The sequence below is a fragment of the Eleutherodactylus coqui genome, chromosome 13, assembly GCF_035609145.1.
Source record: "Eleutherodactylus coqui strain aEleCoq1 chromosome 13, aEleCoq1.hap1, whole genome shotgun sequence".
Lineage (NCBI taxonomy): Eukaryota > Metazoa > Chordata > Amphibia > Anura > Eleutherodactylidae > Eleutherodactylus > Eleutherodactylus coqui.
This window is the reverse complement of record NC_089849.1, coordinates 50,053,442-50,068,789: the sequence shown is the minus strand read 5'-3', so window position 1 is coordinate 50,068,789 and position 15,348 is coordinate 50,053,442. Positions and strand designations below refer to the sequence as shown.

At 44.1% G+C, this 15,348-nt stretch overlaps 1 protein-coding gene across 1 annotated transcript in view; it reads left to right on the top strand.

Moving 5' to 3' along the window:
* CTNNBL1 (catenin beta like 1) overlaps nucleotides 1-15,106 on the top strand; it is a 34,308-nt gene extending 19,202 nt beyond the window's left edge. The window contains exons 7-16 of the mRNA XM_066586332.1: nucleotides 1,333-1,424; nucleotides 4,491-4,563; nucleotides 4,852-4,910; nucleotides 6,270-6,418; nucleotides 6,545-6,726; nucleotides 9,830-9,927; nucleotides 10,044-10,124; nucleotides 11,501-11,638; nucleotides 11,900-11,972; nucleotides 14,814-15,106. Coding sequence (XP_066442429.1) covers nucleotides 1,333-1,424; nucleotides 4,491-4,563; nucleotides 4,852-4,910; nucleotides 6,270-6,418; nucleotides 6,545-6,726; nucleotides 9,830-9,927; nucleotides 10,044-10,124; nucleotides 11,501-11,638; nucleotides 11,900-11,972; nucleotides 14,814-14,902 — 1,034 coding nt within the window. The 3' untranslated portion in view covers nucleotides 14,903-15,106. The remainder of the gene's footprint in view (nucleotides 1-1,332; nucleotides 1,425-4,490; nucleotides 4,564-4,851; nucleotides 4,911-6,269; nucleotides 6,419-6,544; nucleotides 6,727-9,829; nucleotides 9,928-10,043; nucleotides 10,125-11,500; nucleotides 11,639-11,899; nucleotides 11,973-14,813) is intronic.
* Nucleotides 15,107-15,348: the final 242 nt, after the last annotated feature.

The window sequence follows — 15,348 nt, the reverse complement described above, 5'->3', positions numbered from 1 at the left end:
ACAAATGCTACAGTAGAAAAGTGTGAAATTAAGAAAAAAAAAATAACGCAATGTGTTGACCCTCAGGTCTTAAATGACGTCATGGGGGTCATTAATGTAAAAAAAAAAGTTACAAAAATAAGTTTAAAAAAATTACAGAATAAAATGAAAATATATACATAATGAAAACGAGCCACCACAGACGTCAACCAAAACTGTCGCCGTAATCCAAAGCCATACTTATTATATATCAAAATGTCCGAAACAAAATGAGGAACCAAATTTCCATACTTTATTTTAGCGTAAATATACTAATTAGAGATGAGCGAACGTACTCGGTAAGGGCGATTTCGCAATCGAGCACCGCGATTTTCGAGTACTTCACTACTCGGGTGAAAAGTACTCGGGTGCACTGTGGGGCGGGGGTTGCAGAGGGGAGTGGGGGGTAGCAGCGGGGAACAGGGGGGGAGCCCTCTCTCTCTCCCTCTCCCCCCCCCCCCCCCCCCCCCCCCCACTCCCCGCTGCAACCCCCCGCTCACCCACAGCGCACCCGAGTACTTTTCACCCGAGTAGTGAAGTACTCGAAAATCGCAGTGCTCGATTGCGAAATCGCCCTTACCGAGTATGTTCGCTCATCTCTAATACTAATTAAAAAAAAACAAAACGCCTCTAAATGTTAAAAAAAAAACATTTTCTTTTTGCTCCAATAAAACTAAAAAATGGGAAAAAAGTCAGTGAAAAAAGATTTAAAAAATTGCCCCATATATCACAGCACAAATAATTTTGGTAGCCAATGGAGGAAAAAATAGGGCTGTAAAACCACCACATGGGTAACCTCTCTAAAGGGTCTGGACCTTAGGGGGATAAGGTTGTATTTAAATGTGCGCTCGCCTGCGTAAATCTAGCTCTACGTTACCTTTACACGGGGCGATAATTGCTTATATTATTGCTGCAAACGGTAAATTCAGGCGATAGTCGTCCCGAGTACAAGTGGCTGCCGGCAGGGCACGGGGTGAGAAGCTGCTCGCTTGGCAATGCCTAGACAACATGTTTGTAGGTGTGCTGACGCATAATGAAACGCCCTATAATGTAGCTTACCGTGAGGGAACCCTAGGCACATGAGGATGGAAGGCCAGTACAGTCTGCTGCATCTGTTTCTCTACCGCAGTGGAAATAATTTAATAATGAGGCGGACGGAGTCGGTAATTGCTTTAGAACATAGTTGTTTCCAGTCTGTAATTGTCACCATCACTAGTCCTACAGTAAAAGGCTTCTTTGGATGCAGGAAATTAGATGGCGGAAAAGTTATTGATTTCCAATTGGCACAAGTAACGTCATCCTTCTCCTTTTCAGCGATCATTGAAAACATGACCGAGTTCCGTCCTGAGATATGTTCTGACGCGGCTCAGCAGGGCCTGCTCCAGTGGCTGCTGAAGAGGTTAAAGGTAGGGGTTAGAATCACACCGACTTTAGCTTCCTTCTAGGCCTGGTAGCTTGCAGTCGGAGGTTATTCACAAGTCTGTAAGTAATAGCTGCCGTTTAAATGAGTTGTCCAGGGTTAGAAAAACATGGCTGCTTTCTTCCAAACACAGCGCCACCCTCGTCTTTGGGTTGTGTCTGGTATGGCAGCTCAGATGATCAAGCAGTTGCCCATGGTCACACCAGGCTATTTCACAAATAGAAGAACAGAGTTGCCCTAGGGCAGCCCAAAGCCTGCTGGTTATGACCCCACCAAAGTAAAAAAATAATCTTTCATTATGCAAAAAAAAAATAAAAAATCTATGAATATATTTACAATTGCAGTACTTTAGTAGCTCATATGTACGAAAGTACTCAAGGATCATAGATCATGCCATCATAGTATAGAATTGGGTAATCTCCAAACTAAGTGTTATATCCTGTTTCCCCAAAAATAAGACCTACCCCGAAAAATAAGCCATAGACGGATTTTCGGGGAGGGTTGAAATATAAGCACTACCCTGAAAATAAACCCTAGCTATACTACATAGTAAAATACATAACCTAGCAGACTCGGTCCAGGTCCCTCCCGCTCCTCTTTATAGCTACAGCATGTGCGCTGAACACAGTCCTCGGCGTTCGTACAACATCACTTCCTGGTTATGGGATTCATAAATCCCACCTCCAGGATGTGATGGCTGTAATTGGTTCATCGACAGCTACTCAGCCAATCAATGCAGTGCTGGATGAACCAATGCGATAGCTGTGACTGGTTCTCTGACCGCTGCACAGCCAATCAATGCAGCGCTGGATGAACCAATCAATAGCCATCGCGTTGTGGAAGTGGGATTTATGAATCCTGTAACCAGGAAGTGATACTGTACAAGGACTGCAGGAAACGCGCGCCAGACCTATGAAGAGGAGCGGGAGGGACCTGGACCGAGCCTGCTAGGTAAGTATAAGACACCCCCTGAAAATAAGACCTGGGGTCTCTTTTGGGGCAAAATTTATATGACAGGGTCTTATTTTCGGGAAAACGCGGTAGAATGAAGGGATTGAATGACACCCTCCACCCCCTACATGTACATAGAGAGTAGCTATAGCCCTGTTTTACCCCGCTGACGCTGTTGGTGGTGTAGGGGAGCTTTATTACTGCTCTCTGTCTGCACGTGGGGATTGTGGACGATATTCAATGCCTTCATACTATAACCTGATAGGAGTTAGTTTGGCGATTGTATAATTCCATACTATGGTGGTATGCTCTATGATCCTTGACTACTTTAGTTCCTCTGACCTGCTAGAGTCCGGTAACTTCAAATATATTTATAGAGGTTTTATCTTATTTCATTTGTATAATAAAGGTTATATGTTATACTTTTGGTTGGGGTCATAACCAATAGGCCTTTTGCTGCCCTAGGGCAACCCTGTCCTGGTATTGCAGCCCAGCTGCCATTTATGTCAATGGAGCTGAACTGCAATACCACATGGATAAGGATGTGGCGCTGTATTAGGGGAAAGCAGACATGTTTTTCTAACCCTGGAAAAAAAAAAACCTTTTTGAGACTTCACTATTAATGACCTAGCCTCACAATGGGTCATCAGTAGTTGATTAGCGGGTGTCCGCGGCTTGGGATCCCCACCGATCAGCTGATTGAAGCGACAGCGGCGCTCCTGTGAATGCCACTGTTCTTAGTCCATACCAGACACCATACCGTACGTTGTATAGCAGATGTGTTTGGTATTGCTAAACTGTCCCATTCACTTTAATGTGTGACTGATGAATGTGGCGTTGCATGCCTGAGAAAAGAAGCAGTGGCCTGAGCGATGTGATCGCTTCCATCATCTCATCGGCAGGAATCCTGAGGGGCGGACCTGTACTAACAAATTATTAGTGACCTATTGTGCGGATAGGTAATCAGTAATTTAGTCCTAGTGAACCCCCTTAGTGGGGTTTGCCCATCTTCCAAATGGATGGCACATTAGCAAGTTATGCCATCGCTTTATGAGTATTGGGGGTCCCACTAATTCTGAAAATGATGTGACTTCAGCACTGGTTCAGCGCTTTGTTCTCTGTTTTTTGTTCTTTTTTCTTTTGCCCAATGTTACCCCAGTTGCCCAGTGTGCGGGTAATTGCAGTTCCATATATGGCCTGGTGTCCGAGGGAGCTGCTTTGCAGTAGCAGTTCTAAGAGGGTGTAATACTAATGCAATGCTGCCGCCCATTTATTCTTTGGATCAGTGGTGGACCCAAAAGTTGAACATCCACTGATCATAAAGTGATGGCATGTCCTAGTGATTTGCCATCGCTTTACAAGATGGAAATACACCTTTAAAGGGTTGTCTAATTGCAAACTACTGATGATCTAACCTTAGGATAGGCCATCAATAGTAGATCGCGGTGATCTGCCATTGGAGATCCTTGTGGATCCGCTGTTTGCTGGGCCAGTGCATTCATGCACGGAGCTGATTTCTGCAGGATGTAGACAGCACCTTTCCCACTGCAGCGGCCAAGCCTGGTATTAAATACGAAGACCCCATTCACTTCAGTGGGAACTTGGATATTACAGTGGAAATGGAACTGTATACTTTGTGCAGAAGTCGGCTCAATGCCCGAGTACACGGACCGGCAAACAGACGAATCTTTACGTATCGCCGGCAGCAGACTCCTGCCGATCAATTATATTGATGGTCTATACTGCCCACAGGCCAGCTATAGTTCACAGCTGGACAATCCCTTTAAATAAGTATACATTCTGTCAGATGAGGCCTACACTGTATAGAAATATCTGGTTCATATATTTAAAAAAAAAAAAAAAAAAACTTTCTAAAAGTTTTTGAAATGCTGGTAAGGAGCCGAGCAGCCACTGGTGGTAAACCAACCCCGGTAGGACAACTTTTTCCAGTAAGGGACTGTAGATGGTTCCTTTTAATCTCCCTTGTTTGTAGATCCCCAGCATTCCTCCTGTCTGATATTTAGAGATTTTCTATTCTGGTTATTTATCTGTATTTTGTGATTGCCAACCCAGTAATTCCTCACTTCTTCCTGGCGCACAGGCCAAGCTGCCGTTTGATGCCAACAAGCTGTACTGCAGTGAAATTCTGGCCATTCTTCTACAGAACAACGATGGTAAGAGGATTATGGTTTTACTGTATTGTTTATGCCTTCTGTCATTTGTTTACTGCTTGGATTGTATATATTGCTCAGCCGACTGCGTTGAAGTATTCCATAACTTTCATCTCATCCCGTTCTCTCCTACGTCTGACACCTACTGCTCTCTACTTTCCCTCTCTACCCCCCCACCCCCCCATTCCGCCCCTCTGTCTCATGTACCATCTTGCCCTCTGTCACTGTGTATTGATCCTCTCTGCTGATGGATTTATTCTTCTCTGCTGACATTATCTTCTCTTCTCTCAGACACTCGGGAACTCCTGGGGGAGCTGGATGGAATAGACGTGCTGCTTCAGCAGTTATCGGTGAGAGCCTCCCACTCCCTGCCCGCTTACACCTTGGCATCTCTCCGAGCTTACGGTGGCAGACTGCTGCCTCAGCTTTTACAAGATAATGTCAGTGCGCACCTGCCTGTGATACGGTCTAGTGCCAAAACCCCATGCCACCCATACACTGCTACAATATTGATGAACCGCCGTGAATTACTATTCTTCCCATCACTTCTTATAGTTAGGTTCTCCTTCTGCCATGTTCTGGAGGGGCACTGGCACCTTTCTTCAGTCAATGCGTTCAATGCAGTTTATAGCCTTCAATAGTGGTTATCATCATTCCAAATGCATTATAGCCGATATTCAGTTCCTCGCACGGTTCCCTAGCTGAAATACGCCAATTCACTAATGAGACGCACTTCATTTCGTGGTGTGATAGTCGTGCATGACCATCAAGAACGTGGCTGGTCTTCCACGTCGCGGTTGAAACGTGCCACTCACCATGCTAACATCCACAGTCCGGTCTCTGTAAACATTCAGCAAGCATCAACGGATGCCATTTTTCTCTACAGGGAGGAATTCAATTACACACCTTTTGCTTTATACATACGTCCATGTCAGATGCCATGTGTAGCATAGCATTAAAATGTACCAGATATTGGCAGGAAAGTTCATACTCTGTTGCTGTACCATTAACTTCTGCTTTTGACGTCGAGTGCTGCCAACATAATAAGAGGCACTAGTTTCAGAGCAACCTTTGTACATATTATGGGGTATAAATTTCAGTGGACATATTCGGATCACAAAAACAGCGGCCCCCAAGTGTCCCCGAATGAATGGAGCAGTGGGAACGTGCGCATACTTTATTTATTTCAATAGGACTGCTAGAGATGGCCAAGTGCTCTAGGCCGGGCCCATTAGGATGGGGGATAAGTTTATTTAGTAGAAGAACTCCTTTTAAAGGGGTATTCCAGGGGGCTTCGGCTGATGGTCTATCCTTCGGATAGGTCACTAGTAGTTGATTAGGGATCTGTCAGTCAGGATCCATGTCCATCAGCTGATCATCTGGCCTGCTGAAAGTTCTGTGGGCTGGACATCATCATCAACAGTCAGGACAGGAAGTCGGAGCGCCCGCTTCACTCCCTTGGGAGCTCCACCCTTCTATTACACTGGTCAGGATTGACCGCCCAGAATGCTCCTTTTAAGATTTTCTTCATATTGTTGTCATCCTTATTGACAATCTCAAGATTCAGAAAGTCAAGTTTTTCTACTGTTCTCTGTGTTGCCATTTATGACCATCCTTATATTGTGCATTTTGGGTGAAGATATGACATCAATCATCGCATTCAATATATATATGTATAGCGCTAAAGATTTTTTTTTTCTTCCATGTAGGTCTTTAAGCGGCATGACCCTAGCACAGCGGAGGAGCAGGAGATGATGGAGAACCTGTTTGATGCCCTCTGTTCCTGTTTAATGCTGAGCAACAACCGGGACCGATTCCTGAAGGGTGAAGGGCTGCAGCTCATGAACCTCATGCTTAGGTGAGGTGCTCCCCATTGAGGAGACTTATGAAAATGGGCAGTCTAATGAATGTATAAGAGATATCAGGCACAGTCTGGGTGGCAGTAAATGTTTAAGAATATCCCGTATTCCCGACTCCTTTGCAGAGAGAAGAAAATGTCCCGCTGTAGTGCTCTCCGTGTGCTGGATCACGCCATGATCGGCCCTGAAGGCAGTGACAACTGTCACAAGTTCGTAGACATCTTGGGTCTCAGGACTATCTTTCCACTCTTCATGAAATCGCCCAAAAAGATGAAGAAAAGTGGTGTCTCGGAGAAGGAGCACGAAGGTAAGGAAATGCATGAAGGTGTATTGTATGTTAATTGCCACTTCTTGCAAAATGCAGACAAGAAAAAAACGAACCAGCGGTGCACGCACCTACCTCCGCAACCACCTGCTGGACTGCGCAGTACGTTGTAGAACAGTAGGCCGCTGGTTTTGGAGAGCATTTTCCTTGCATGCACACAAGGTTAGAAGTAGAAAATTAGACGTCTTGTCCTACGCCATAAAAAACAACCCATTGTGGCTGCTAAGCTGGATATCTATTGTCTTCTGCTGGAAGTCCTTGTAGACTTTCAGAGGAGTAGTTTCCAGGGGTGGACTAATCCGTCTGATTACCCAGGAGCATCTGCCACGCATTGCTTTTAGACAGCGGTCCCATGTGAAGCTGTTAGTCAGTTTGTGATGACAGGAAACTAAAGCCCTCAATGCGGCCGCTGCTTTCCCAGTAGCAAATGTCACTGTCATTCCGAGCTCTGACCTTTATCTGAGGCTCTTCGGGCTCCGGGTTTATCTGTGGATAAAGGAGATTCACCTTCCAGACTGCGGAAAACAAAATATAGAATGAAAGCAATCTTGTTTTTCTGCACCACTAAAAGGTAAAACTCCCCAGCCTGCCTTGACTCTTCGCTCGGTATACAGACCCCCAAAGTCTGCAAGTGAGAGCCGTAGAGTTGGCATCATTAGTAGCCACTAGTTTAACTCTCTATAGGTGTGTCTAACGATAGAGACACTGTAACGCCCTATTAGCCACATTGAAATTGGAAAAACACTCCAGAAAATGTTTTGTTTTAGTTTTTTAATTGCAGATTTTAAATTTTGTCTCGTATAAATATAGATATTTCGGTCGCCTTAAAGGGGTTGTCCCGCGATAGCAAGTGAGTGGGGTTAAGCACTTCTGTATGGCCATATTAATGCACTTTGTAATGTACATTGTGCATTAAATATGTGCCATACAGAAGTTATTCACTTACCCCCTCCGGTGCTGGCGTCCCCGTCTCCATGGCGCCGACCAAGCCGCCTTCTCCCTGGATTAGACGCGCTTGCGCTGAAGGGGCCGCTCCGGCGTGCTCGCGCCGCACAGGGCTTCTGTGGAGGAGGGGGTAAGTGTATAACTTCTGTATGGCTCATATTTAATGCACGATGTACATTACAAAGTGCATTAATATGGCCATACAGAAGTGCTTAACCCCACTTGCTATCGCGGGACAACCCCTTTAAGGCTGGGTTCACACAGGACGGATTTGCAGCGGAAATTCGTCCGCAATCTTGCTGCGGCAAATCCGCCTGCAGACACTAATCCCGGGGTTGGACAGCTATGTGGATGAGATTTGTCAAAAATCTCGCCCACACAGGACGGCCAATCTGTCGCGTCAAAGCCAGCAGAAGCTGGTGCTGCAGCACCGATTCCCCAGCCGCAGCATGTCAAACTTTTTTTCTTCTTCGTTGTGGCCGCGCTCTCCTCTATGGGAGCGTGGCCACAACGGAAAAGAGTGCTAAGAGCAGCGAGTTTTGAAGCGTTTTCCCGGCGGAAATCTTGCGGGTTTTTTTCACTGCAGCCAAACTGCAAGATTTCCGTCAGGATTCCGCCGTGCGAGATCCCAGCCGAAGTCTATTTTTAACTCCTTAGTGGCATAAATAATTTTAGTCTTTAGTCTTCAGTAAATCGCATCTCCTTTTGTGTTCCAGCAGTCATAACTGTAATATTTTTTTCGGCAATGTAGCTGTGCGACACCTTGGGTTTTAAGAGACGAGGTCTAGTTTTTATAGGAACTAATCTCAGACACCTATAATTTATTGAGTAATTGTTACTTTTTTCCTCCCCCCCCCCCCCCCCCCTCCCTCCCCCTTCCCAGCAACAAAACAATTTCGACATTATTTTTACGGCGTTTCTCTTGCGTTATAAATATTCTGCTAACCTTTATTCTAAGGGGCATTACGATTACGACAAATTTACATGGGTTTTATTCTGTTTTACTGCTTTTGCACAATATAAACGCTTCTTTTTGTGTGGTGCCACATTCCAGGGTCAGATAATTTCTTTTATTTTTCATAACTTTTAGTTTTTTATTGGTGCCATTTTTGAGATACCTACAACTTTTTTTTTTTTTTCCCCCTTTCATATTTGTTTTAGGGAAGCAAGATGAGCAGAAAATTGCTATTTTGGCATTACTTTTTCCCTTACAATCTCTCTCTTTATGTAATTTGATCATGCTGGGTAAATAATGTAACCTCTTGTAGTACGTGCTGTCATGGATGTAGCGATACCAATCATGCAGGGTTTTTATTTTTTTCAATATTTGAAGCCTCGTGTAAGGGGGGAAAAAAAAGTCTTTACATCTTTTTCTCCTTAAAAATGGTTACATGGCCGTGGTCAGCCACGGAGTTAAACAGTAATAGATGAGCGATTTAGATAGGCCAGTTCTCCTTATTTCATTCCTGTTTTTCCTTGAAAAAAAAGCCCCCATATATGTCAATCAGAGAGCAAATATGGTCTGTGATTGATGGGAGGGTAAGAACATGACAGGGTGATATATCGGAGAATCGCAGATCTTCTCTGCGTCAGGCATGTCCCCCCCTCACACTTCCTCTCTCTTCTGCACACGCTGACTGAAAAGTGACAGCTGTAAATTCTGTATTCTCGGGGTTAGGTCTTGTACAAGCAGATATTCTAGTCTTTACCCAGTGCCGATTGACAATATTGCATGAGGATCAGCTGTCCTTCCTGCAGTGTGCATGTGGCAGATCACCGGTACTATGCAAGGAGGCTAATGATTGTTAATACAATTGTTCATCCCCATACAAATTGCATTTTTCATAAGCGCATCTCGTGTTTACATGACGAGATGTGCGACCAATTAGTGCACTTTTTTTTTTCTTATCATAAAAGATCTGATCAGCTGAGAATTGTTTGCCCATTTGCCAGCTGGTAGGGCGGGCATATTCACACATCCGATGATTGGACAAATCATCCTTACATCTGAAGGGGTCTTTGAGTTGCAAGAAACCTTGCATCACTTGTGTGTTGTGTGTACGGTACGTCATGGAAGAAGCCCTTCATTCATTTTCTCATCCCGTTTTTTTCTTAAATATTTTGTCGTTTTCCCGCGCAGAACACGTTTGTTCTATCCTGGCATCCTTACTGCGAAATCTGAAAGGACAACAAAGAACCAGACTGCTTAACAAATTCACGGAGAGTGACAGCGAGAAGGTCAGTGTGTCGGTCGGGTCGCCCCAAGGAACGACTTGTCACCATAGTATGTTGTGTTGAGATTTGCTTTGTAATTCGGGAAGCCTCTTTATCGTCTAATGCCTTAAATTTAACAGGTGGACCGCCTTATGGAGCTGTATTTCAAGTATTTAGATGCTGTGCGGGTGGCTGACAGGAAGATTGAAGGCGAGAAGCATGTCAGTATCCTTGTAGAATCACATTTCTTAAATATTTGTCAGTTACATCAACGTAAAGGGGTTTTTCATGTCATAAAGTTAGGCGATGCCATCACTTTATGGGCTTGGGGGTTTAACTTCTGCAAACCCCGTCAGTCCTGAGAGCGAAGAGGATGCAGCACTGGTGTAGCATTGCATCCCCTTTTTAATGTTCAATGCTTTCCTGTTCACAGCAGTGTATCCAGTCATCCTACTGTATACGGCAACTATCTGAGAGGCTTTGCGCTGCAGAGTCGGGTGGCCAGGACCGCTGTGAAGGGGAAAGCATTGAAAATGATGGTGTGCTGCACTCAACGTGAACTAAACCGCGTTAGACACCGTTTGTGGCTATTCTTGGGAGTCTGCGATCATGGACCGCCTCAAATATATAAGATAGATAGATAGATTTAAAAAGTTGAGAACCACAGAATAGTGTGTGCCCACCCCCCAATGAAGAATGGGTTTGAAGCGGTTGTCCAGGAGTGATACAGTTAAAAAAAAAAAAATGTAACCATAGATCCAAATCGTTAAAAAAAACAAAAAAAAAAAACAATAAAACTAGTGGTAGTCACCAATCCTCAGCCTTGGCGATCCAGCACTACAGCCCTGTGGTCCTTCTGGTGTTGAGAAAAAAAAAACCCCCGTTTCGGCGCGGGACAACCCCTTTAATTTCCTGGCATCACTGCTCAGATTCTGGGAGTCATGATGCCAGGAGAAGGGGACCTGATCGTTGCGGTCTCTGATTGGCTACAGTAGTCAGGTGATTTCCACTCCCAAACCAACACCAGTAGGACTGCTGTGCTACAGTGCTGGATTGCTCGGGCTGAGGACAGGAGAATACCACTTGTTTTGTTTTAATTTATCTGGATCTATGATTTAAAAAATTGTATTGCACCCAGAAGACCGCCCCTTTAAGCGGTGAGGAAGCCCATCCGCAAGTGCTCATATTCCCTGCAGTGCCACCGCAGGGGAAATTAAGTATTACACTGATCCCAATAAATTCATTGTGCTGTCCATAGAAGGCCAGATCCTCCAAAGTGAGAGATGCTCTTTGTAGCCTTTCTCTCCTCCGGAGACCCTCCTTTATTATTGGCGGAAGTCCAACTAGACAACCCTTTTAACTGAAAGTTCCCTAATAGACTATTTGAAAATGGATTTTGTAAATGAGACATCCCCATTTATTTGCAAGAAAAACCTTAAGCTATTAGAACTTTGCAGCTTAACGAGCCTTACTGACAGGTTTAAAAACAAAATCTCAGATTAAAGTTTTGTTAAAGGCCTAATAGACGTGTTCTGTAAAGGGAGATGTCTGCTATTGTCCGGCTAGCATTTATCGCTGCTTCTTTCCCTGTGACTAGGACATGGTGCGGCGGGGGGAAATACTGGACGATGATCTGGAAGATGAATTTTACCTGCGTAGACTGGATGCTGGGCTGTTCCTGCTTCAGCTGCTCTGCTACAACGTTGCCGAGATCTGTAATAGTGGCTTACCACAGGTAATGGCAGCACCCGGAGCTGTGGAGCTTCACCTGTTATATAGCTTACTCGGGGCATGCAATATATTACATAGCAGTTCAATAATACAATCTGTGAGTCTTATAGACTTTGAAAAACTTTTTAGAAACCGGAATGTTGGGTTTCCCCTCTGTTGTACCCTCTCTCTCTCCCTGATTCTCTAGAGACTGAGTTTATTGAGCTTTTTTTGGTTTGCTGTCTTGGCTTCCTGTTTCTCAGTATATCAATCTCCTTGGCTATAGGTACGACAGAGGGTGATGCAGATTCTGAACATGAGGGGCAGCTCCATCAAAATAATTCGACATATATTAAAGGGTGAGTATTAATCTGTGTTTCAACCTGTGTATTATACTATTATCTTCTTGTCATTTATTCAAGTTGAGAAGATGTCCATCCAAATGCCTTATTATAAAGGGCTTCCTTATGTTAGCTATTAAAGAGCCACTTCAGTGACATTTTTCTTTTATTCATTCATTATGTAACTAGTTCCCGAGTGTGTGTATATGTCAACTAGTATTACCTTGGTTAGTTTTGCCTTTCTATCTAAAACCTCCTGGAGTCCTTCTCAGGTGGGTCATGTGTTTTTATTCTTGCCAATGGAGAAGTACTTGGCTTTATGTTCTAAAGCATCATTCTGGTGTGATATTACATGGACTCTACCACCCAAGCTCTTCATAGGGGAAGGGGAAGACAGAAACTTCTATCACAGTTACTGCTGATAATTAGATGCTTCTGCCATATAGTTATAAATGACATCACAGCTTATCCTCCTGACTGTATAATTATGGCCTATAGTTTATTTAAGTGTCCTCCCAGCAGTCAGAAATGGTACTCTCTCCTACTGGTCATGTGATGCTGTGCTGATGCATCATAGGAATGGTAGCAGAGCATAGAGAAAGTGAGCAGGCAGAAATCTCAACATCAGCATGGTGGCTGATGAGCATAAGGAGGCTGCACCGAATGGAAGTGACCTGAAATCTACAGAGACCACCTCCAGAGTTTGGGAGCCAGGGATGGAATGTGTTTTCTTCCTGGTATGGCATCTTAAAGGATTTGTCCACTTCCCGCTAAAATTTGTGAAATACCAGGAACTAACACATAATAGCATATGAACCAGTAAATTGCCTTATTCCTTACAACAGCACCTACGTTGATGCCCACCTGCTGCCCGCATGTGTAAACAGACCACCATGTCCATAACTCCCCATATGGCCGTGGTCACGCAACTGTATCCTCTTCCACGCTGAAAGCATTCAGACTTTATTGTATCACTGTCTGTACTGAACGCTTTTAGCTCCTGTGCAGAAGAAGATGCAACTGTGGAGGTGATCACATGGTTAACTCATGTGGCTGCTGCCATTTAGGTCTGTTATACACGATAACCTTGGGCAGTGGGGGCTTCAAAGTGGGTGCAGCAGAAAGGAATGAGATGTTTTAGCATTTCATATCCCACTACAGTTTATGACGTTTTAGAAATCTTATCAGAAAGTGGCCAGCCCCTTCAATAAACGTCATCTGTGATTGGCTTGGCCTTGTATTACTTGGTGACCCCCCCCCAAAAAAAAAGGAAACGTGTGGCCACCATCGGCTGTTCCTGACAATAACCACCTATACCCAAGAATTTCAGCAAGCAAGAGAAACTGTTTTCCAGTTGGCACAACCCCTTTAAAAGACTGCGTCTCAGACCGTATCTGCGTTAGGGCTTCAGTCATATCCCTGTCTCTGTACTCTGTTGTTAGAGCTGAAAAACGGAACTAAAGAGGAAATGAATGAATGCCTTTTTTCCAGATTTCCGTTCAGGGTTTTGTTTTCTAAACGGAACAGATAATTCTGCAGGCTGCGCAATTTGTGGAAACCTAATGGAACGCAAGCAAATGCAAGGCAGAGCAGAGAGATTGAATTATGACTAAAGCTTCATACACAGGGGCAGACTTTTGCTGCAGAATCCAGAGTGGGCGTTCCGCTCCAGATTCCGCAGCAATAGCTCGCTATGGATAAATGATTTTTTTATGCACAAGAGCGGAAACCAACTGTGTTTTAAGCTCGCGGATGAAAAATCGCAGCATGCTCCATTTTCCTGCGGTTCCCGCACGGACCACTTGCATTGAAGTCAATGGAAGCTGTCCGATCCGCGGCCTGGATTACACGGGAAAGCAGGAATCTTAAAAAAGAAAATTGTATTGTGTATGTGCGCCAGCCGGCACTTCCGCCCACATCTGCAGTACAGCAAAAAAAGACTCAGACAGGCACACAGGGTTGCCGGCCGCTGGCACAGGCGGGATCCCTGCGGGATTTCCCATGCGGAATCGGTGCATGTCAGTGGATCTGAGACCTGAAATGCTAATGCTGGAATGAATGGAGTAGGTGTTGAACTATGACTTTAACCCTTTCCAATCCAGTGTTGGACCTCATCCGACATTTTAGATTTCCCTGCATAGCTCCCATTTCAGATGAGGTCTGACACAAGTTTTGAACATTATGCAGAAGAGAGAGGTCTGTTATCTGAGCTCTGCATATGTATAGTACAGTATGCGGAGGAGAGACCCGATGTCGGCGTTCTCCTCTGCATAGTGTAATTTAATTTTTAATTTTTATATATATATATATTTATATATATATATAATATATATATATTTACTAAAAATTCATATTAACTCACGCTTGATTTTCAAAAAAATTGCTCATGAAATCATCAAGGGGTCATTTTTTGTTCCAAGGAATCCGCAACGCACTTCGCTACCCAAAATAAAAGCTGGGGAGTGTGCGGCTGCCAGGGAAATTGGATTGGAAAGGGTTAACAGACATTTATTTAACGAGTGTTCCTTTTTTTTTTTTTTAAGTGGAGTTGAGCTAAAAAAATAGCCCTAAAATACTGTTCTAGATCTCTTAAAGGAGGTTGCACATATACATTGGCTATGAATGAACTAATAGAGGTGGTCTTCTGGAGAGGATACCCCGTACACATACCGCATGCTGATTCCACACGCACAGCAGAGCATTGCCTAAGCTCCATCTCTTACTACAGTGGTGTAAATAAATGCCATTAGTGTGGTTGTCAAACTCACAAGATCAAAAATGACAGCGCAAGAAGGCTAAGGATAAACTTGTCTACATTTGACTCCTGAACATTTCTTGAAATGTTTATCTGTCTTGCAGAATACACTGAGAACATCGGAGACGGGAAGACGGCAGAATTCCGGGAGAGCGAACAAAAGCGAATCCTGGAGCTGATAGAGACGTTGTGAAAGACGCCTACATCAACTAGGAGTCTGCAGAGCATTGCACTATTCCACAACATCAAATCCTTTTTTTTTTTGTATATACTGATTTGGGATCGGATATATGAGACCTCGCGGTTAGTCCTTCTCTCCGTGAATAGTGGGAACATTATTGAAGATTTTATGTGTGACTTACTATTTTTTATAAAAGGTCAAAAATTAAAAATTCAATGCCGTCTGCCCGTAATCATTTCAGATTAGTGAGAGATCAACCATGTCTGCTTTTGCATTGGCGCTGATTGTTCCATCCTTAGGTTGTCTCACACATGCGCTCAGAAAACGCCACTTGTAATTGCGGGTATTTTTAATGTGATTTCCGGCAGCGTTCTTGAACGTATTGTACAGCACCTGACAGCGTTTTTAACGCACCCAATCATTGTGATGGGTGATGAGGTTGCATTAAACGCGAAAAC